We start from the raw sequence: 22,279 nt of genomic DNA, 5'->3' as shown, positions 1-22,279 counted from the left end.
TGGAAAAATACTCACTAACCAAAGAAGTGACATGACTGACCTTGGTTGTCAAACCTCTTTTAGTTTATATGAAGCTTGACTAGTCGAGAGGGTTGAAGTCAGTTGTTTTTTCTGTTATTCATACCAGTTAGTTAAAGGAATACTCCCCCTAATTTTGTAGTTTAGTGATGGTTGAAAATGTTTTAATCTCCTGTGTTCACGTTGAATAGAGAGTAAGAAGTTTGACAGAATAGATGCCAATACTGACCAAAGCTGTACAACAGCAAATGATGTGAGATGCATCCTTGAAAAAGAGCAATAAAGAAGGAAAAAATAAAAGCATTGCAGTAGAATATTAACATTATTTTTCATTTTGCAATTGTGGAGTTTTAACTGGATTTTAAGGTCATTAAAGTAAAAATGTGCAGTAGTTGGTGAGATGGCTGATGTTTATTGTGCGCACTTTAATAAAGACATGGAGAGAAATGGGCTTTCTTTGTGATGGGTAAGCAGCTTGTTGTTCAACAACCTTTTGGGAGTCTGCTGCTTGTTACAGTAATTCAAGAGAATAAGTTTGTGTTAGAAATATTTGAAACCCGTGAGGTGTCTGTTACAGCAGGTGGAATTCTCAATGTGATCTTACCAATAAGTACTATACAATATGTTAATTTACTGATTTGATATGAAAGCAAAGCACTTAGTGTTGGAATTTAAAAAGAAAACAAACTACTACAAAAGTATTAGCAGTTTGTTGGTGTTCAGTTGAAATACTTAATGGAAATCATGCTATATACAGTAAACACAAAATACAGGTGAGATTCACCAGGAGCGTTTCTTTAAAAATAGACTGATTATGCATATTACTTTATGTTGAATACTGGAACACTCATATTTTTAAATTTAAATTTTCTTTACAAATTAACAAATTTAATTTGTTTTCTTCACATGTAAGTCACTTAAAATGTAAAATAGTGAGGCATACCTAAAAGTTAAGGTTGCTTATGGATGCTAATAGTGACTGAGCATTTTCTTAGATTTAGAGAAGGATTGCTCAAGTTTGTCATTAAATGACTACACTTCTGACGGGTAATTTAATTTGCAGTATTTCAGCACTTTCTCTCTTTTTCACTGTCCAGTACCACAAAATAATGAGAAGCTGCAGGACAGCCCTTGCACATTTGAGTTGACCCAGAGTCAAGTGGACCAAATCAGGAACTCTAGGTAAGTGGGGTCTTAGTCCATAATAAGAGGTCAGAGATGTGAATAAGCAGCTGTGTTTTTAATCCAACTCATTATACTCAGTTAAATGTCAAAATAAAGATCTCGATTTAAAGGCTATTTTTTGGATTTTCCAGGTTAATTGTGTCCTCACCCCTCCCCCAGATAATTTTTCTCCACTCGCCATGATCCTATGCATTCTTTCGGCTAAGAACTATTCTTTTCATTTCGCTTGACCTCCACCCTCCAAACATTTTTGGTTGGCCTCTCTGTAGGCCTTGTATCCTCCATCTTTGTGTACCTTTCTGTCATTCCTTGTCTGCCATTCACCCCATATTTCCAAAACACTTTAGTCTGTTTATCCTCAGCATAACACCTATAACCACCATGACCAGTATTTCTGTTAACTTGGCATTAGTTCTCTTCTTGTTCTGACACTCCAAACAAATAATAAAGTTCTACCTAAGCAATTGGGGATCCCCTGGTATTCAGATATACTTTAAGGCTTTGTGCTTAGAAAATATGTATTGTTTCTATCTAATCTTTTTTGCCTGATTTTCCCCCCAGTGTTAAATTGATTTTTCCTTTGTTCGCTGCAGCTGCATAAGACAGAACACTGGAGGTCACTGTTTCATAATTAGTTCATATGTTCAATTTTACTGTACTGTTGCCTCTGCTGATTTCTTAATAGAAGAACCCTGAATCATTTTAGTAGTTTGTCTACTTGCAGAAACACTTTACTAAAAGGAAGTTAAGCTGTCTGATTTTTTTTTCTTTTCAGTTAACCAAATATCTGGGTTTCTCTTTCAGAGATCTGCGGCCTGGAGTTAAGTCTGTTCAGGTGGTGCTTAGGTAAGCATGTTTTTGTGTGTTTGTGATCCTTTGTGCCTAATGAGGAGAGATCAGTGCCAACTATAATTAATTCATGATACCAATGATTGCAATATTGTCTGCCTGCTATGTCTACTACATTTACATGAAACTTGAATTCTTCCAGCATTTTGTTGGAATCATTTCATCAGAATACATAAGGTAAAATTGAGGTTGTATACTATGTCTTCAGCATTGTTCCTAAGTACTGCCCAAACCATGTGTGCCACAGTTGGCCTGTTGGGAACTTTCTTTTGTCCCACAAGACAACTTCTAAAAATAAGATTATTTTATATGGTATAAATGTAAGCCATCTTTTCTGCTTTATTCTTTAAATCTTGACTGCTAGTGACTTTTTAGTCTTTTCCTGTGTGCAGACATACAATTTAGGTGTCACTTTTTATTCTTAAAAATTCTTGATTTCTCCATATTTTACACTCGACTAATTTCTCAGTTCAGTAGTTTAAACAGACATTTGACTATGTCTTAAACTGCTCAAAAAAATTTAAGGGAACACTTAAATCACACATCGATCTCAATGAACGAAGTATTCAAGTGGACAGTTTTTACTGAGTAATACTCTGTAATTTATTGAGAACAAAATTATGTAGCAACAGTCAATGAAAGCCAAAATCTACAACCCACTGAAGGCTGAATTCAACATCACAACGAAAATCAGGAAAAATCAGGAAAAATTAATCACCGGCTGATCCAACTTGCATGAGTTTCATCACAGCAAGTCATAATGTGACCCAGTAGTGTGCATGGCCTTCTGTATGCACTCGCAGCAATGCCTGGGCATGATCCTGATGAGACAGTAGATTGTGTCGTTTTAGATCTCCTCCAAGACCTGGGTCAGAGCCTGGACAGGCTGTTGCGCTACTTGGTGGCATCGGTTGCACTGATACATAACGTCCTAGAGGTTCTCAGTTGGATTCAGGTCTGTGGAACGTCTGCCTACACACTCTGGCAACATGAGGCAGGCATTGTCCTACACCAGGAGGAACTCAGGGCCCACTACACCAGCATAAGGTCTGACAATGGATCTCGCGTACCTAACGGCATTGCCTAGCACTGTCTGGCTCCCCGTCAAACCGGTCATGCTGGATGATGGTGCAGGCTGCATAATCTCCAGACTCTCATGTCTGTCACATGTGCTCAGTGTGACCCTGCTCTCCTCTCTGGATAGAACTGGGCACCAGTGACAGAGCTAGCAATTATGTATTCTCTGGTGAATGCCAATCAAGCTGCATGATGATGGGCTGTGAGCACAGGTCCTACAAGAGGACGTCGGGAACTCATTCCACCCTCATGGTCTTGTTTCTGGCAGTTTTGTCAGAAAAATGCGCACTAGTAGCCTGTTGGTGGTCAGTTTTTAAGGTTCTGGCTATGCTCCTCCTGTTCCCTCTTGCATAAAGAAACAAATGGTGGTACTGCTGCTGGGTTAATGCTTTTCTATGGCCCTGTCCAACTCTCCACCCCTTGGTAACTCCTCCATGCTCTTGAGACTGTGCTGAGAGACATAGCAAACCTTCTTGCGACTATACATATGGATGTGCCATCCAAGAGGAGCTGGACTACCTGTTCAACCTGAATCGGCTGCAGGAACCACCTTATGCTACCAGTAGTGACAAGGACACTAACAAAATGGAGAAGAATCAGCCAGGAGTAATAAGGAAAGAGCAATTGTATGTGGGTCACCACCTGCAAAACCATTCCCTTTTGGAGGGCTGTCTTGCTGTTGCCTCTCCAGTGCTCCTGTTGTCACTTTTCATTTGCACCAAAGCAGATGAAGTTGATTCATAATCCATTATGCTTCCTAACTGGACAGATTGATATCCCTGAAGCTTAATTGAGTTGGTGTTAGATTGGGATGATTAAGTGTTCTCTTCATTTTTGTTGAATAATCAGTCATATCAGTTCCACTTAAAACAGCTAAGATGTGATCAGTTGAATATCACATAACTAATATGCTCATGCTTAAGTGAATTACAAGTATGAACCCTAATAAAGGTTAAAAATATCTTTCTCAGATAGAGATGGAACAGCTGAAAACCTCACAACTAAGAAGCTGTTCTGTTTTTGGAAGCTATAGTCCAGTTGTCAGTGATGCCATGGGTAACATTGCTGACTGATGAAATAAAACTTTTTACCCTTTGTGTGTAGTGGTCTACATCCTTTTCTCAGTGTCTGTGTCATATTTGATTTAACACTAGAATTGCCAATGCCTACGAAAAAACTCGTAGATCCGTCCCACCTTAAATCGCTTTGCACCTCTCCATCAGTGTCTTTTGTCCTGTCCAGATCTAAACAATAGCGTGGAGAGTCGCTTGCGTACTGAAGAGTCTACAGCTGCAGGTGGAAGCTGCCGTCACTGTACTTTGTATGTAAGAACCTGATCGAATGTTATTTACTTATTTACCTTTATTTATTTACTTGCTTCGTACAGCATAAAGTCACAAGTAGACTGCAGAGCTTCCCGCGTACATATACAAAGTACAGCGATGGCAAAAGTGCGACGTGCATTCTTGCTCCGATGTAGAACTGTCGTCATCATCTGAGTTCAACTCTGTTTATGTGAAAACAGCAGTGTCAAATGCTTGAATGCAACTGAGAGAATAAAACTGAATAAAAAAAAAATAAAAAAAAAGCTAACCTTAACAAGTATCATAAATGTACACCGGCTGTTATAGACTGAAATCAAATGTATGTTTTTATTCTAAGATAGTAAGAATAAGAGTAGCTCACTTCTCAAAACGGACTTGTCCAGGGTCGAACCCGTGAAGTTTTGATTACCATTCAACAGCTGATACTGTTGCACCACCGAAGCAGTAGTAGCAAATGCATGTCAATGTCGCACCCTGACGCGGGTTTTTTTTTCTGCAGTTATATTCTTGAATAGAAGCGCACTTGTTCTGTTATATTTGTACCCTTTGTGAAAGTGTTTATTTGATATTTGGAATTCAGGCTTCACACAGTATACACTTCATGTCTACATTTTGTCAATTAGATAGATAGATACTTTATTAATCCCAAGGGGAAATTCACATACTCCAGCAGCAGCATACTGATACAAAAAACAATATTAAATTAAAGAGTAATAAAAATGCAGGTAAAAACACAATAATTTTGAATAATGTTAACGTTTACCCCCCCCCGGGTGGAATTGAAGTGTCGCATAGTTTGGGGGGAGGAACGATCTCCTCAGTCTGTCAGTGGAGCAGGACAGTGACAGCAGTCTGTCACTGAAGCTGCTCCTCTGTCTGGAGATAACACTATTTAGTGGATGCAGTGGATTCTCCATAATTGATAGGAGCCTGCTGAGCGCCCGTCGCTCCGCCACAGATGTCAAACTGTCCAGCTCCATGCCTACAATAGAGCCTGCTTTCCTCACCAGTTTGTCCAGGCGTGAGGCGTCCTTGTTCTTAATGCTGCCTCCCCAGCACACTACTGCGTAGAAGATGGCGCTCGCCACAACCGTCTGATAGAACATCTGCAGCATCTTATTGCAGATGTTGAAGGACGCCAGTCTTCTAAGGAGGTATAGCCGGCTCTGTCCTCTCTTGCACAGAGAATCAGTATTGGCAATCCAGTCCAATTTATCCTCCAGCTGCACTCCCAGGTATTTGTAGGTCTGCACCCTCTGCACAAAGTCACCTCTGACAATCATGGGGTCCATGAGGGGCCTGGGCCTCCTAAAATCCACCACCATCGCCTTGATTTTGCTGGTGTTCAGGTGTAGGTTATTACTAAAACATGAAAAACGTTTCTGTTTTAACAATGTGTTTACATAGATTGTTGTACACACGGAACACACATGAAATGCATGTGTTCTTAATAACCATATAGTATTTATAAAAGGTGTCATTTTGCTTGACTTCACTCTATACAACTCTAAGCAACTAACGCGCAGGTAAACAGACTTGAGCTGAGAAAACTGTGTGGCGGTGGGGGGATGTGATAGCAGGCTGCTTGCTGCTTATTGCTTATCGTCACATTTACAGGACAAAAGACGCTGATGGAGAGGTGTGAAGCGATTTAAGGTGGGACGGATCTACAAGTTTTTTCGTAGGCTTTGGTAATTCTAGTGTTAATGTGTTTGGCACGTTGTCTGTAGTGCAGTAATAATGTAGGTAAATTTAAGATATGTTTTTGACCTTCTATTGCCGGAGTTATGAAATCGGTAGCAGAGTATTGTAATACATAAGACAAAATCTAATCTTATGTATAAGCCACCCAACTGCAGGCACAACTCCCTCCCCCCTAATTTAAAATTTAAGTTATAAATCCAACAAAATACTTTTTCACAGATATAGGAAAGTGCTACAGCAATGAGGAAGAATAAAACGACAGTGACAGCAAAAAGTGGAGAACATATTGCTGAAGATGTGCCTGTTGCAAAACATGATAGTTTACTGCATTGATGATCTGCCACTAAACATTGTAAGGCAGAAAAAACAGAACAATGTGTAAGATTGATAGTAAAAGTGAGAGATACCTAGGCTTTATGAATTTTTTTCAGTTAAACAAATCTGTGGTTATCCAGTCTGCTAAATGCATTTTGTTTAAACAAGACAGATACAGTGTACTAGTAACATTTGACAATTTACTCCCAAACAATTTTTGATATCCATGCACATGTGAATAAACAGAACCATTATTATAAGCAGCATTCCAATTGTAAGCTTGGTCACAATTATGAAGTGCACATTGGCCCGCTGTTTTAGAAGCTTCAGGTGCTTCTGCTCTACAGAGTTCCCAACTGGTTACTTACTGATACTATGGATAGTAATTATCTATAAACCAATAACAGCGCACTGCATGATAACGTGCAGTGCATACACTTGACTTGAGCGTTAATAGTTTTCATACTCTTTCTCTGTACATTTAGCATTTCTTTTCTCCACCCTAGCTGCCTGCTTCTTCTCTTCTTTCGTCGGCATCTTTTCACGTTAAAACTGATTTAAATCAGTGTTTGTGTTGCAATTACTTAGTGTGTTTTCTTTAATTTTTCACTTAAGCTGGCACTTAAGTCTTCAATCTGCCTCAAGAATGATTTAAGATATGAAGAGGTAGGGGAAGTGACGGTGAAGGTGGTAGGAATGAGAACGGCCCCCGTACACATGCGTCGCATGGCCGCCCTGCTGGCCACTGCCGAGCGTTGATTAAAAATAAAAAAGGAATAACCTTGCCTGTCAATCATCACCCTGAAAGCAGATAGTAGACGTCACGTAGTATGTGTGTACCAAATTTCAGGTCAAACTGTTTGCAAGCTACAGGTGATTTAAAATCCTGGACAGACAAACGAACAGCCGTGGTGGCGTATTATATAAGAAGATTATACTAAGACAAGTGTGCCATTTCGTTTGACTCTTTAGTAGCAGGTAGAATTATATTTTAAATTCTGTTTTGCAGATTTGTTTATCCATTGTATTTTATATAAGCAAACAGTTGTATACCTCATAACATGTAAATGTTGGGAAAGTTCAAAATTACTAAACTGTAAAGAAAAAAAAATTCAAAGTAGAGCACTTGAACTTTAGTAGTAGAATATTAGAATACTGAATGAGTGGAAAAAAAGAGAACTTTAAAGAAGCTTTGCTTGTTGGTTGGTTCAATCGTGCAGCATGTAATCAAGTGAAAATAACTAAACAGAAGTTATAAGTATATGTTTAATACTGATGTTGACAATAAATCAATATAGCTCCTTAAAGATATAACTGTAACTTAGGTCGCTTAAATAAGTTGAATGCCCCAATACAATAACAAAATTTGATGCAATCAAAATCAGTTAATATTTAAATTTACATATACTGCAATTTTTGTTTATTATGTCCATGCCATCACACACAAAAAATGCAAATCATCACCTACTCAGTATATAAATTGTCAGAGTTTCTCAAAAGAGAAGCTGACTATAGAAAACATTTTATTGAACCAGATATGAAAGTGAAAAGTGTCATCAATCAAATCATAGATGGTAATGAACAACAAAGAATTTTTGCCAATTTTATGTGCAAATTTTATTGTAAGCCCATTTGGGATACTTTTATTTTTTTGACTTTGAATTAAATTAGGCTTTAGCAATTAATTCAAAGCCTAGTTTTACAGTCATGTGGATCATTTAGTTATATTTCGCTTTGTCGGCCTCTCTATTGATACTTCAGATGGAGTATTTTTATAATTGTTGTTGTTAATTGTTGTGGTTGTTTTCATTGTAAGAAAAATTAATATACTGCAAATGCAAGTTTTAGGCAAGAAATTTACCCTTTTTATTCCAGATGTTTCCAGTTAATTGAATATGAAAAATGAAAATCTAAAAGTAACCTACAATGTAGTGCTTGACAGTACTTTGACAACAATAGAATACTGAGAATGAATCTAAACAGCAAGAAGTTGCACTTTTCGTTTAGTGTGTGTGGGGGAGACCCTCTGAAAGCAGGAACTGACTAATTAGACTTGTGTTTTTCCTTTTTAGAATTTGTTACACTGACTCCAGTTGTCCTCAGGAAGACCAGTACCCCCCTAACATTGCTGTGAAAGTGAATCACAGTTATTGCCATGTCCCGGTGAGCATGTTTTCAATGCCTGTCTACTTGCTAACTAACTTTTCATTGAAAGAAGCTGGTTTTTTTAATTTTTTTTTTCCCCCCCCCCCCCCCCCCCAGGGATACTACCCTTCCAACAAACCAGGAGTGGAACCACGGCGCCCCTGCCGCCCCATCAATATCACACCTTACTTGTATCTTTCAACGAGCACAAATCGCATCACTGTTACCTGGGGTAATTTTGGCAAGGTAATTTCCAGATTAGCTGCCAAGCTCTATGATTAACCTATCATTTTTATTTCTTGTCTGACTGACCATTATCTGCCACATGTCTTGCTTGCAGAGATACTGTGTTGCCCTCTACCTTGTCCAGGTATTTACTTCAGCAGAGCTATTCAGCAAACTGAAACGCTTCTCAGTGGAGAGTTCTGAACGATGCCGGGAACTAAGTAAGTAGGAGGATAGACTTCCTAAAACTGAACTGGGTTGCATTTTTCTTGAAGTAATACACCTGCTTGCTTTCTTGATTATTTACTTAGCCTACAAAGAACAGGGAGAAAGTTATAAAAGAAAATGGTAGATGGTGAGGATGGGTGATGCTCAAGATGAGTTGAGTGAGCAGCAGAGTAAATTATTGAGCTCATGCCTAAGGAGTTCTTTTTTCCCTCCTCAGTCCAAGACAAACTACGATATGACCCTGATAGTGAAATAGCAACAACAGGTCTTCGAGTGTCTCTTATTTGCCCGGTAGGTGGTTCATTAGTTTGGAGTGAATTAGAGCATCCTAGACTTATTTTATTTTTCTTTTTTATAGCTGTCTTCTTTTTGCTTCTCTCTCTCCATGTCTACAGCTGGTAAAAATGAGATTGAATGTGCCGTGCCGTGCTCTTACTTGTGCCCACCTGCAGTGCTTCGATGCAGTCTTTTTCTTACAGATGAATGAAAAGAAACCTACATGGACATGCCCTGTGTGTGACAAGCCTGCACCCTTTGAACTTCTCATTATTGACGGGTAAGTGTTTATCCCTCCCATTCCATTGTGGTGTTCATTTACTGTGAGAAGCGTAGAGTGTAACCATTGAAGAACTGTTAAGATTTATTATTATGCTTGCTTTACTTCATAACGTTAATTACATGCAGTCTGATTTGATGAAAACATCAACTGTATAACATAGATCACTTTTGCTGGGGGCTACTCCAGAAATTCACTTAATCCTCTGTTGTGTTCTCATGTATTTTTTGTGTGTTATTTCAAATTAAACTGTAGGGATCACACCTGTAAGATATATTTTGACACACTTGACATTGGATTTTGTTAGGCAGTTGTCTTAACATAATTTAGTCTCCTTTTCATTGTCTGTGTCTGGACTTGTGGGAATCTACATGCAGCCTGACATCAGTTGGAGTTTTATTTTTATACCTTTTTCTCCATGAAGGGACTTGCATGTACAGTGCATCCGGAAAGTATTCACAGCGCTTCACTTTTTCCACATTTTGTTATATTTACAGCCTTATTCCAAAATGGATTAAATTCATTTTTTTCCTCAGAATTCTACACACAACACCCCATAATGACAATGTGAAAAAAGTTTACTTGAGGTTTTTGCAAATTTATTAAAAATAAAAAAATTGAGAAAGCACATGTACATAAGTATTCACAGCCTTTGCCGTGAAGCTCAAAATTGAGCTCAGGTGCATCCTGTTTCCCCTGATCATCCTTGAGATGTTTCTGCAGCTTAATTGGAGTCCACCTGTGGTAAATTCAGTTGATTGGACATGATTTGGAAAGGCACACACCTGTCTATATAAGGTCCCACAGTTGACAGTTCATGTCAGAGCACAAACCAAGCATGAAGTCAAAGGAATTGTCTGTAGACCTCCGAGACAGGATTGTCTCGAGGCACAAATCTGGGGAAGGTTACAGAAAAATTTCTGCTGCTTTGGATGTCCCAATGAGCACAGAGGCCTCCATCATTCATAAGTGGAAGAAGTTCGAAACCACCAGGACTCTTCCTAGAGCTAGCCGGCCATCTAAACTGAGCAATCGGGGCAGAAGGGCCTTAGTCAGGGAGGTGACCAAGAACCCGATGGTCACTCTGTCAGAGCTCCAGAGGTCCTCTATGTAGAGATGAGAACCTTCCAGAAGGACAACCATCTCTGCAGCAATCCACCAATCAGGCCTGTATGGTAGAGTGGCCAGACGGAAGCCACTCCTTAGTAAAAGGCACATGGCAGCCCATGTGGAGTTTGCCAAAAGGCACCTGAAGGACACTCAGACCATGAGAGAGAAAATTCTCTGGTCTGATGAGACAAAGATTGAACTCTTTGGTGTGAATGCCAGGCGTCACGTTTGGAGGAAACCAGGCACTGCTCATCACCAGGCCAATACCATCCCTACAGTGAAGCATGGTGGTGGCAGCATCATGCTGTGGGGATGTTTTACAGCGGCAGGGACTGGGAGACTAGTCAGGATAAATGGAAAGATGACTGCAGCAATGTACAGAGACATCCTGGATGAAAACCTGCTCCAGAGCGCTCTTGACCTCAGACTGGGGCGACGGTTCATCTTTCGGCAGGACAACGACCCTAAGCACACAGCCAAGACATCAAAGGAGTGGCTTCAGGACAACTCTGTGAATGTCCTTGAGTGGCCCAGCCAGAGCCCAGACTTGAATCCGATTGAACATCGCTGGAGAGATCTTAAAATGGCTGTGCACCGACACTTCCCATCCAACCTGATGCAGCTTGAGAGGTGCTGCAAAGAGGAATGGGCGAAACTGGCCAAGGATAGGTGTGCCAAGCTTGTGGCATCATATTCAAAAAGACTTGAGGCTGTAATTGCTGCCAAAGGTGCATCGACAAAGTATTGAGCAAAGGCTGTGAATACTTATGTACATGTGATTTCTCAGTTTTTTTATTTTTAATAAATTTGCAAAAACCTCAAGTAAATTTTTTTCACGTTGTCATTATGGGGTGTTGTGTGTAGAATTCTGAGGAAAAAAAAGAATTTAATCCATTTTGGAATAAAGCTGTAACATAAAATGTGGAAAAAGTGACGCGCTGTGAATACTTTCCGGATGCACTGTATATAAGTGAGTGTGTGTGGGAGGGGCTCTTAAGGGGTGACTAGAATTAAAATAATTTCTGGGCTTTTGATAAAATCTTGTCTTATGTAGTAATTGTATTTGCCAGTGACCCTACAGTGCAGTATTGTTGCAGTATTTTAAATATTGCATTTATTCTTCCTTTGACTGATGTTTAGCTAGAAATGTTATCCCTTTGGGAAAAATGTTAATTTATAGCACATAATAAAAAAAAAACATCTGTCCATTTATCTCACTTAAATGTTTTTATTACTGGAAAGGGACTTCAAGTGTGACAGCAGTCTCAAGAATAAGACTCCATTTTACCATATATATCACACATATTGGTACATTGTCCAAATTAAGTTTTGAGGTGATGCTTCTGTGATGACCCCTTATGCTAGTAGTGGGGGGATTAATTAATAATTAGTTGGTAATGTAGTGTATACAAATATGTTTAAAATTCTGGAGTGTGCATTCTTGTACATAGCTATATGAGATACTTGTTGGTAGGAATCTATTACCGTGCAATTTTTGCTTAATAGTTTATTACTTTCAAACACTCATCTGTTCGTGACACATATGTCAAACAAGGTGTTGAACACTCCTCAATCCCATATTAATTAATCATTTGAGGAAGAAAAAAAATCCTCTGATACTCTGCATTCCCTTTTCTTTCTTAGTTTGCAGAGCTTTATTACAGGCTAGATTTACATTTTACATGGAGGCAAAAGATAAACGCAGCAGAACGACATAGGTTTTCCTCCTGTGACTTGCTCAAAATCAATGGAATAACTCCTTTCATGCTAGCACTTGTAGTCCACAAATGCTCACTTTTACATTGTTAATGGTATAATAAAGAGTCTAGAGGTTGTGTTAATACATTTTTAAATAGACACTCCTTTCTTTATCATAAATGAATTACAATTTTTCTTCTGTACTGTACATGTAGCACAGACTTTGATTCATTATAATAAATATATGTCAACAACCTCTTTATATGGGTCATCAAAAAAGTCTGAGCTTGTTCTTTTAAGAGAAACACCAATAAAACCAAACGGGCTTTAATACTTACTAGCATTCCTGGGCACACCCATACACGTTATAACAGTCACACCACACATTTTCTCCTGCTTCTACAGCCACTTTTGTGAATACTTGATATCTTCATTGTTGGCATAGCATATTCCATTGGATGTTATCCTTCAGATTGGAGACCTAGTAGTGATAGGCACACAGGGCCAACTCTACAGAATAGGGTGGGACTAGCATCTCTTCAAACTCAGTTTTGCAGATAAACGTTTGCAGTCTGTACAAAATGGTACATTGTCATGAAGTAAGATGGGGTAGTGATAGAAAACATTCCTCACTGCCTTTTTCCAATTTTTTTTTTCACATGACAAATCAGTGTGATTTCAAATAATGTTATGGGGCTTTCGAGGCAGATAATCAACACAGACTACGTCCATAGCAAAGTTGTACGCATGATCTTATTGGCACTGGCTTGCATCTTGAATTTCTTTGGTGCTGGTGAAGCACTGTGCCTTTGTTTGGACTCTGGGTCATAATAATCATATTTCACCCTAAGTTATAAATCTCTTCTTCAATTTCCCATAATTCAAATTCATTAGCATAAGGTTCTCCTTGGAGCACTGGATGTGGTGGTACTTCATTTCATGGTATCCAGCATATACAGAACTTGCTCTCATTGAATTGTTAATAAACAATGGATTCAGTTGACTCATAACTAATCTCTGTTATATCGGGCACCTTTACGACTTGCTCCGTAGTGGAAAAATGTCATTTTTGAAGACTACTTAAACCTGTGTATTGCATGTGATTGATATATGGACAGGACTGGTCCTGGTATAAAGTTGATTAGTCAGAAATACATTTCTAATGGTATGTTGTTCACTACATACTGATTCATTCCATTTTATTTTGCCTCCATGTTGGCTTAGGTAGTAACCAGTCTGGCATTTATTACTTAACTGATGTGCAAATATCTAAATACAGAAAAAGACAAATTACACTGGAGCAAATATTCGTGATATTTCATAATATTTTTATTTAATATTTCCTGAATAACTGTTATATTCTTGAATTCTTAATTACTTTAATTTTATGTTAATAGAGTTCATACACACACACACATATCCTGTGGTTTACATTATAGTTGCAGCTCTGGCTGCAACACTTTTGGGAGTCCTGTAAATTACAAAAATTCTTCATATTTCGTCAGTGCACTGTAAATTGTAAAGATTCTTTCGAATTTTGCAGTTAAATTTGTTTTTGCCTAAGGAATAAACTGAAAGAAAAATCTCAGATTCATTAACATTGTTTATTCTATTGTATACAACTTATCAGCATTAACATTAAATCTTGTTAAGTAAAAATTTAAGTATGTACTGCACAGTACTGCATTAGTTATTTAAAGGAAGATTGAAAGGTGTTACAAGCAAGTGGCTCCTGGGGTTGTGAGTGGGAGTTGGTATTGGTGTGAGAAACTCAGATTAAGATTTTGGAGACCCTGAAAGTCTGGTCCTTTAGAAATGTGCTGTGATGTTATATGGGTTTGTGAAAAAAATATTACAGCCTCCATACAGTATCTTCACGGGCTGGGTGAGGTAGATGAAGAGATGATGGAGTTGCAGCAGACTATCTAGCAAGGATCTGATGCATGTCCTTTGACATGCCTCAGGAGGATTTGAGGAAGAATGCAGAGAAAAATAATAAATAGTAACCCACACAGCAATTAGGTCTTTTCTTGGACTCTGCCTTTCCTTTGGTATAGGAAACTAGAGAGCAGTAAATGACAAAGACTAGTGATACAGTATTCACCTAGCAGGACTACTTTACTCTCAGACTGATGCGGTTCTGCCTTCTGTGCTTTTAACTGACTAGAGCTATGGTTCATCTGTGTCAGGGTGGTGAATTCAGCAAGCGGTTTCTTTAATCTGCACGATGAAATGGCCATTTTAGCTCTACACATAGCCCCTTAAAGTCCTACATGACTGTTCTGTAAGATGCTGGTCAGAAGCACAAGGTGTCATGGCTTTGGGCTGCAAATTTCATATCTGTATATGATGTAATATGTTCTCTTAAGATATGCATTTTCTAAGTGATATGCATATGTTGCATAGCTTATTTGTACTATATTGTACAGTTAGGTCCATAAATATTTGGACAGAGACAACTTTTTTCTAATTTTGGTTCTGTACATTACCACAATGAATTTTAAATGAAACAACTCAGATGCAGTTGAAGTGCAGACTTTCAGCTTTAATTCAGTGGGGTGAACAAAACGATTGCATAAAAATGTGAGGCAACTAAAGCATTTTTTTAACACAATCCTTCATTTCAGAGGTTCAAAAGTAATTAGACAAATTAAATAACTGGAAATAAAATGTTCATTTCTAATACTTGGTTGAAAACCTTTTGCTGGCAATGACAGCCTGAAGTCTTCAACTCCTGGACATCACCAGATGCTGGGTTTCCTCCTCTTTAATGCTCTGCCAGGCCTTTACTGCAGCGGCTTTCAGTTGCTGTTTGTTTGTGGGCCTTTCTGTCTGAAGTTTAGTGTTCAACAAGTGAAACAAGTTGTTTTCTGAATTTTTTTGGATTGCCTGAACTTTTTTTTTTTTTTTATACCTACATTTAATTTTTTATTTGAAAAAGAAAGCTAATAAGCAAACAACATTGCAAATGCAGAAGAAAATCACTTACATACCCATTTACCCTCATATAACCAGAATGAAAGAGTTAAAGACAGGCCTAGAGTCTTATATAAAATTTGGGGAATGTCTAATCATCTTTAGTAACAGTTTATTAACTACGTTGCATGTTTTATTTTTAACTGTTATTTAACTTACAAACAATGCAAAGAAATTACATGGTACAAGCATAAAATAACACCGTAATTGAAAAGTGATCTAATCAGGTAAAAAAAACTATCAAATAAACTTGAAATTTGAATAGGTACATGTTTTGTTTCACAAGTTGACATATTTATACAATTATTATATAATCTCGATGTATATGTATACAGACATATACAGATTTTTTTATTCTAAACGAATGGCTATGTCCTTATATGTTCCCATCTCAAGTTAACAGGCCTCTTCGAATACTGTGCTCATAATGCTATTTCCTTTTTGTTTCTCCAGACTGCTGTGGGAAATTTTGAAAGACACACAGGACGTTGAGGAAATAGAGTATTTATCTGATGGCTCTTGGTGCCCAATTAAAGCAGAGAAGGAGAAGGAAAAAGAGAGGGAGCAGAGCAACACACCAGAGTATCCTGTGCTGGAGATTGGTAAGCAGTTAGAGGGCGGTTGGGAGCATATTTCTGAATTTAGTGTCCGGGTGTTTGTAATTCCTGATCAAAACTTAACTTGCTTTTTTCCAATCAGGGTCCCCTGAAGAAAATGGACACTCTCCAGCACATAGCAGCACAAGCCAGAATGGGAAGTCTGCAGTTGGTGTAGTGGTGGATCTAACGCTGGACTCTTCATCTGAGGAAGAAGCAAATGGGGACAGTGAGGGGGAAAGTGAGGAAAGCGAAGAGAGGCCACCTCAAAAGAGGGGACGTTATGACTATGACAAGGACTTGGTCACTGCTTACTGACTACCGAAGCGTCCACCAGTCTGGAATCTGTGAATGCGAACCTCAGTCCACTGGACGCGCTGAAGTGTGTGAATTGGGCACTGGAGACAAATACACCACTGCAAATAATCCCAAGTAACCCCTCCACACCTAGCCTAAATTCCCAACCCTGTACTCCCATCTGGACCCTTTTTGCCCACTCACAGGGTGTCTAGCGCCCAATAGGCTTTGTCTCCACCTGTCTGTCATCCTCAAAAATGTCCACCCTTTGCTCGACGTTCAGTTTTCAGGGCTTTATTATTAATGGTTTTTAATTTTACTTAACTTGAACAAATTATTTTCAACAGCATGTTCAACTTAGATTTGAGAGGCCTCTCTGGAAACACTGGTCTGAGACATGTAAATAAGTAAGTAAATTAATACAGACTGGTCCCAGCCTTTCTGAGGGGTGTAAGTGGGGTCAGGTTTTGGAGAAATGAGGTGGTGTAAAGCATGGCCCTGGATATGAGGCTGGTGGGCTTCTGATTTTGAGGAAGGCTGTGTTGGAGCAACAATGCATTTTCTAATTTTCCTTTGACCTGCCTATGTCCACACACCTATCCAAGTAAATGGATTGCGCAGCGTCTTTCAAAACCCTTGACCTCTGGTATCTTAATCCCCCTGCCCTATCCACCTCCTAACCCCCCCACGTAACAAACTCCACCATTGGAAAATGAAGCCAAGCAAACGTGAGCTCTGAAAAACAGTTGCAACGTGAAAGCTACTCGTTTTGCTTTTATGAGAAACTGATATCTACCTCAGGAAGAACATGGAAGGTGGTGAAATGTGTGCTGAGCATTTAAAATCTTTGCTTTTATTTAAAAAAACAAAAAAAAAAACAACAAGAGAAGAAGTTGGAAAAAAAGTTTCAATGTATCAGGGAAGGGGATGGAGTTTTATTTATTATTATTATTATTTTTTTTTTTTTTTAATCGTAGCATGATTTTTGCATTCAGCATTCCTTGCTGGTCTGTCTGATTTGGATTTCTGTTTATTTAATTTCCATCAATTTAGTATGGGGCAGTTCCTCCACCACTCCTCCATTTTCTCATTTCTTCTCTTTACTTTTAATTTATCCTGTTGATTGAGTGAGAGATGTTTAACTTGTGTTGGACAAGGGTGCAAAGTCTCCTTGGTTGTGGACTGTGAAGGAGCCTTTGGAGGATGCTGTAGTAGTTGGAGCGTATCTGATTATACCTTAGAAGAGAATGTAGAGTTCTGCTAAGTGACAAGAAGTGGACTGCAAGCATGCAGGGACAGGGTGGGTATGCATTTGAGAAGCCAGGTGCCACCCAGACTGTAACATACATATTTTTTTCATCCCTCTTTATTTCGGAGACAGTTAGTGAACCATAAGCCTGTTTTTGTTTTTTACTTTTCAGATGATTTTACTTTTTTGATCTCCCTTCCCTGACTAGTAGCAACTCTGATTGCGCTGTTTTTTGAACAGTTGTTTGAATGGCTATTCAGCAGTTTTGTGTGGAGTCGACGTTCCCCAAAGGACGTGATCTGTTCTTCTGTTGTGAAAGAATTGTCTTTCTATGCCTAGAAGCTTTTAATTCTTAGAAGCATTTTAAATAAATGCTAGAGAAATGTTGGTTCCAGGTACTGAACACTACGAGCTTGTTTGCTTGGGGTGGGGTGGGGGGGGGTGGTACGGGTGGGTAGGGTGGGTGGTTATTAGAATGTAGTTGGCAGGAACGTTGGGATGATGGTGTGGGGATTACAGTGTTCATTTCCTTAACAATAACACAGCCAACACCCCGGTGTAAATGTTTCAGTGTCTAGTGTTTTTTCTTTTTCTTTTTTTTTTTTATATGTTCATATAAAAAATAAATAATATTTTATCAAATTCTGACATTGTCTTGTGATGGTTCTTTATACAGTCCAACCAGTTGGGTTTTTGCTTATGTTTTCATACTGTATTATCTCTCACTTGGTATGAGTCTAGTTCTCTTTTCTGACCGCCGTGTACTCTGGCATCCTACTTGTCGATCCTTTTGTTTGCTTCTTCTTTACTTTGGTGCTTGGCTGTTGGTTTATTCAGACAGTGCCTCATTGGGGTGAAAAAATATTGTTCTTTTTACAGTTTGTTAAATAAGATTTGTCATATTTAATTTGTGTGAATGTTTTATATCATTATTTAGTTTCAGCTTTTAGATAGATAGATAGATAGATCTATCTATCTATCTAAAAGCTGAAACTAAATAATGATAAACATACTGTATTATCTCTCACTTGGTATGAGTCTAGTTCTCTTTTCTGACCGCTGTGTACTCTGGCATCCTACTTGTCGATCCTTTTGTTTGCTTCTTCTTTACTTTGGTGCTTGGGTGTTGGTTTATTCAGACAGTGCCTCATTGGGGTGAAAAAATATTGTTCTTTTTACAGTTTGTTAAATAAGATTTGTCATATTTAATTTGTGTGAATGTTTTATATCATTATTTAGTTTCAGCTTTTAAGTGAATAAAAACTGTGTAAACAAGTTGTAACTCTCAAAAGAAAAGTTAGCATAGTTTATGTGCATCTAAACAGGAATTTTGGGCAGAGCGATAGGTTACTGAGCACATAAATTTTGAGTTTTAGGATGGCAGTGCATTTTTCTTCCTCCCATAAAATAAATTGGAGAATGTTGGGAAATATGGACATGTAAAAGCAAATACTAAGTGTAAACTAACCAATGTGTGTGTGAGTGTACTTGTAAGAAGATATGAAATAAGTGATTTAGACTTTGTATTCAATGAACTGAGAGTAGATGGTGGTCTGTGATCCTGGCCTTTGTTAGGGTATTTAGTGCAAAACTTTTGAGTGTAGCCTGTCCTTGTTAAGTATACTACCAGACAAAAGATTTGACACATCTAAGAATTCTCATGTTTATATTAGAAATGTATTCCTTTTTTGGTCAAGATAAACATTAAATTGATGTTTAAAAAATAGCCAAGATGTTATTCCTGGTTTTAATAGCTGTTACTGTCATTTCAAGCAGTAATACTACTAGTAATGTCTTGGCTATATTTTAAAATCAGTTTAATGGTATCTGGATAAAAAAAGTTAATTTCTATCAAAAACATGAACGCTTCTCTGTGTTGCTAAACTTTTGTCTGGAAGTTTCTATCTGTGTTTAAATCTTTTCAGGGTTTCAGTAACTGCAGCGGGAGAAATTGAGAGCAAGTTTGGTCTGCACCAAGGTAAGTATTGCGGAGTGTACGTGTAAAACGAGGTTAATAAGCTCAGAAACATTTCTTAGGCATTTCCAGGATTAACAGTCAACTGTTAAAAATAACCATTGGAGACTAGATTGCCTTTCATGGACACTTTTATGATTAAACATGTAGATCATTCTTGCTTTCTGTTTATTGACCATGAGCCTCAATGGTGTTCCAGTTTGGGTAACTCTAAGTTGTACCTTCAGTTTTCTAGTCTTGATATTTTTGTTTAGTTTCTGTGGACTATAGCGTGGCAGTTGAGATTGCTCAAGGTCTATGGTTTCTTGCTTGCTTCTTTTTCAGATGGTGCAATGTCCTAGCTGGAATAGTTCCAAGTAATGTCTCTTCTTCCAGATGATTTCTTTTCTGATGTCTGCTGTCAGTGGCGTATGTGTATTTTCAGTTTTATTGTGTTTGAATGATTGTTTTTCATGTCTTTATGTAATTTCTGCTAGTACACAAATAACAAAAAGCAAACCTATGTTTTTAATTGGGTCTGACATTCCTTGTGCTTTGCGGATGGAACCCTAGGAGGTGAGGCCACCCTGCCATCACTGCTGTTGGGTCCTTCATCTTCTTTTATATTTGATCAGAGACACGGTGTCAGAAATGGATCATGGGGTGGTGTTTATGGGTTACTGTGAGTATTGTTTTCTTTTGATGTTTCTGGTTTTTCTTGATTAAACTTTGTTATTGGATACTACTTTTTTTGATTGGGTTTTAGGCCTAATTTGCCTTGGATTGACTTTTAGGCAAATCCTCTTTCTAATCCCCCCCCTTTTTTTGATTTATTTATTAAATTCTCACTTTATAAAGATACTTTGCTTTGAGTTTTAGCAAGCCATATGATTATGATTATTTTTTTTTAACTTTAAAGCTAGTCTCTCATTTTGGGCATTGACATACTAAAGCCTGCAGGTAGTAGTTTAGGGGCTAGCTGCCTGGGTTAAGGCTTTTTTTTTTTTTTTTTTTTTTTTTTTTTTTGGACATGCTGGAGGAGGTCTGGATCTGCCTGTGGAACTGACTCCTGTTGACAACAGTTTCTTCAGATTTGGGAGTGACTTCAAATTACTTTTTTCTGATTCGTCTTACTAACCATGTAATCTTGATCACAGGTAATAGAATATATAAAAAATATTTGATATCTCCTGTAACTTTAGTGTTTCTCTTAGGCCTTTCTTCAATATATGTGTGTGTCTGAACCTCTCTTGCCCAGTGTTACCTTTCTCATGTGCATTCCTGTTAAGCCTTCAAGACTTCTTGCTTGCCTCCTGTCCACTTTTTGACTATGTGAAAACATAAAAAGATGTAATTGAACAAAATGCATGTGTGTATAGAAAATAGGACAGAGTGATGAAACTTGTTTGTGTTTTGCGTGCGTGACAAAAAGCATGTATACTTTCTAGAAGTTTCTTTTGATGATGTGTGTGACAAGAAAATATACCTTTAGGGTAATGACTTTACAAAAACTGGAAAAGTACAATGAGTCAGGATGCTATTTTTTGCTTACATGGTCAACGATCAGGAGATTAGAAAGGTATAAAAGAACAAGGACATCTGCGCTCGAGGCAGATGAAGCGCGGTGTCCTGGGACTGTGTTTCTCTGACATTTTACCCTTGCCTGGTATGTATTAATAAAAGGTTTTGACTAATTTTAATTTTCTTCTCTGTCTTCAGTCACAAAAAGTGTCCACAGTTTTTGGCGCCCGGACGTGGGGCAAGAGACGGCCGGTCGACTCCTCCGGCAAGACCATTTCAGTGATCCGTCTTACCAGCGGACTGCCGTCAACTTCAGCTCCGGCAGCAGAGCATGCAGCTCCGGCAAAAGTTAGGACTGCCCTGTCCTGAAACAGTTCTTGCGTGAGGAGCCCCTGGTCTCCTCTTTGCTACATCCACGGTGACTGAACGGATTTCCAGACAGAGCTTGCACACTTCCAGGCTGGGGTAAGCACCGGGGGATTTCCGAATATTTTTTATTTTCTAAATAACGGGAGGGCGAGTTTCCTGTTGACCGTCTAGTCATACTCATATCTCAACGGGTTGCTTAAGGTGATGGAGACTTGACCCAAGCAGTTTGACGCATACGAAAGGTCTGACGAAAGGATACTGGCCTCACCCATATCCTAGACTCGGCTGGACGTATTGATGTAGTATTCTGCTGAACCGAATCGGACACGAAGTCACCTGAGCTGGAATCCGGGGATGTGAGCGGACAGGCTAATGGGACGAGTAACGGGGTGGTATGGAAATATAAACCGAAAAGAGCACAGATTACAGGATTGCTGTTAGGACGGAATAAATAAATCTACATACTAATAGCAACAATACCGTGTTCTCCTGGGAACTGGGACAGGACCGATAGTTAGGTGTCTCCCCTTGAAACTAAGAAGGGAACAGTTTAGGTTTAGTGAGTGGCACACTTAATGCCTTGCTGATTCATACGTACAAGGGATTAGGCGAATCAGTATATAGTTGGAAAATTAAATACAGAACCTGGGAGAGCAAGGGGACATAATGGGAACTTATAACAGTAAGCCTGTTAATCGCCGCACAGGGGGATCAAAATCATTAGTGCTGGAGGGATTATTTTCGGAGGATCAACAGACGCCCCGTAAAAATGGGTCTCCTAGAAAATTTATAGTAAAGAAGACAGGTTTAGATTTATCCTATTATTTTTTTCCCCTCCTCAGAACCAACCTCAGGCACCTCTATTATCCCCTCCTCTATTCC

General features: G+C 38.6%; 1 protein-coding gene across 1 annotated transcript in view; it reads left to right on the top strand.

Annotated features, from left to right (window-relative positions):
- Positions 1 to 18,198, top strand: part of pias4a (protein inhibitor of activated STAT, 4a) — a 30,457-nt gene extending 12,259 nt beyond the window's left edge. Inside the window, exons 3-11 of the mRNA XM_028816448.2 lie at positions 1,116 to 1,200; positions 2,008 to 2,049; positions 8,546 to 8,636; positions 8,736 to 8,864; positions 8,959 to 9,064; positions 9,289 to 9,362; positions 9,467 to 9,627; positions 15,865 to 16,013; positions 16,111 to 18,198. Of these exons, the coding sequence (XP_028672281.1) occupies positions 1,116 to 1,200; positions 2,008 to 2,049; positions 8,546 to 8,636; positions 8,736 to 8,864; positions 8,959 to 9,064; positions 9,289 to 9,362; positions 9,467 to 9,627; positions 15,865 to 16,013; positions 16,111 to 16,325 (1,052 nt within the window). The 3' untranslated portion in view covers positions 16,326 to 18,198. The remainder of the gene's footprint in view (positions 1 to 1,115; positions 1,201 to 2,007; positions 2,050 to 8,545; positions 8,637 to 8,735; positions 8,865 to 8,958; positions 9,065 to 9,288; positions 9,363 to 9,466; positions 9,628 to 15,864; positions 16,014 to 16,110) is intronic.
- The last annotated feature ends 4,081 nt before the right edge of the window (positions 18,199 to 22,279 follow it).

This window comes from Erpetoichthys calabaricus, chromosome 12, assembly GCF_900747795.2.
Source record: "Erpetoichthys calabaricus chromosome 12, fErpCal1.3, whole genome shotgun sequence".
NCBI lineage: Eukaryota > Metazoa > Chordata > Cladistia > Polypteriformes > Polypteridae > Erpetoichthys > Erpetoichthys calabaricus.
This window is presented reverse-complemented; position numbering and strand designations above follow the sequence as displayed.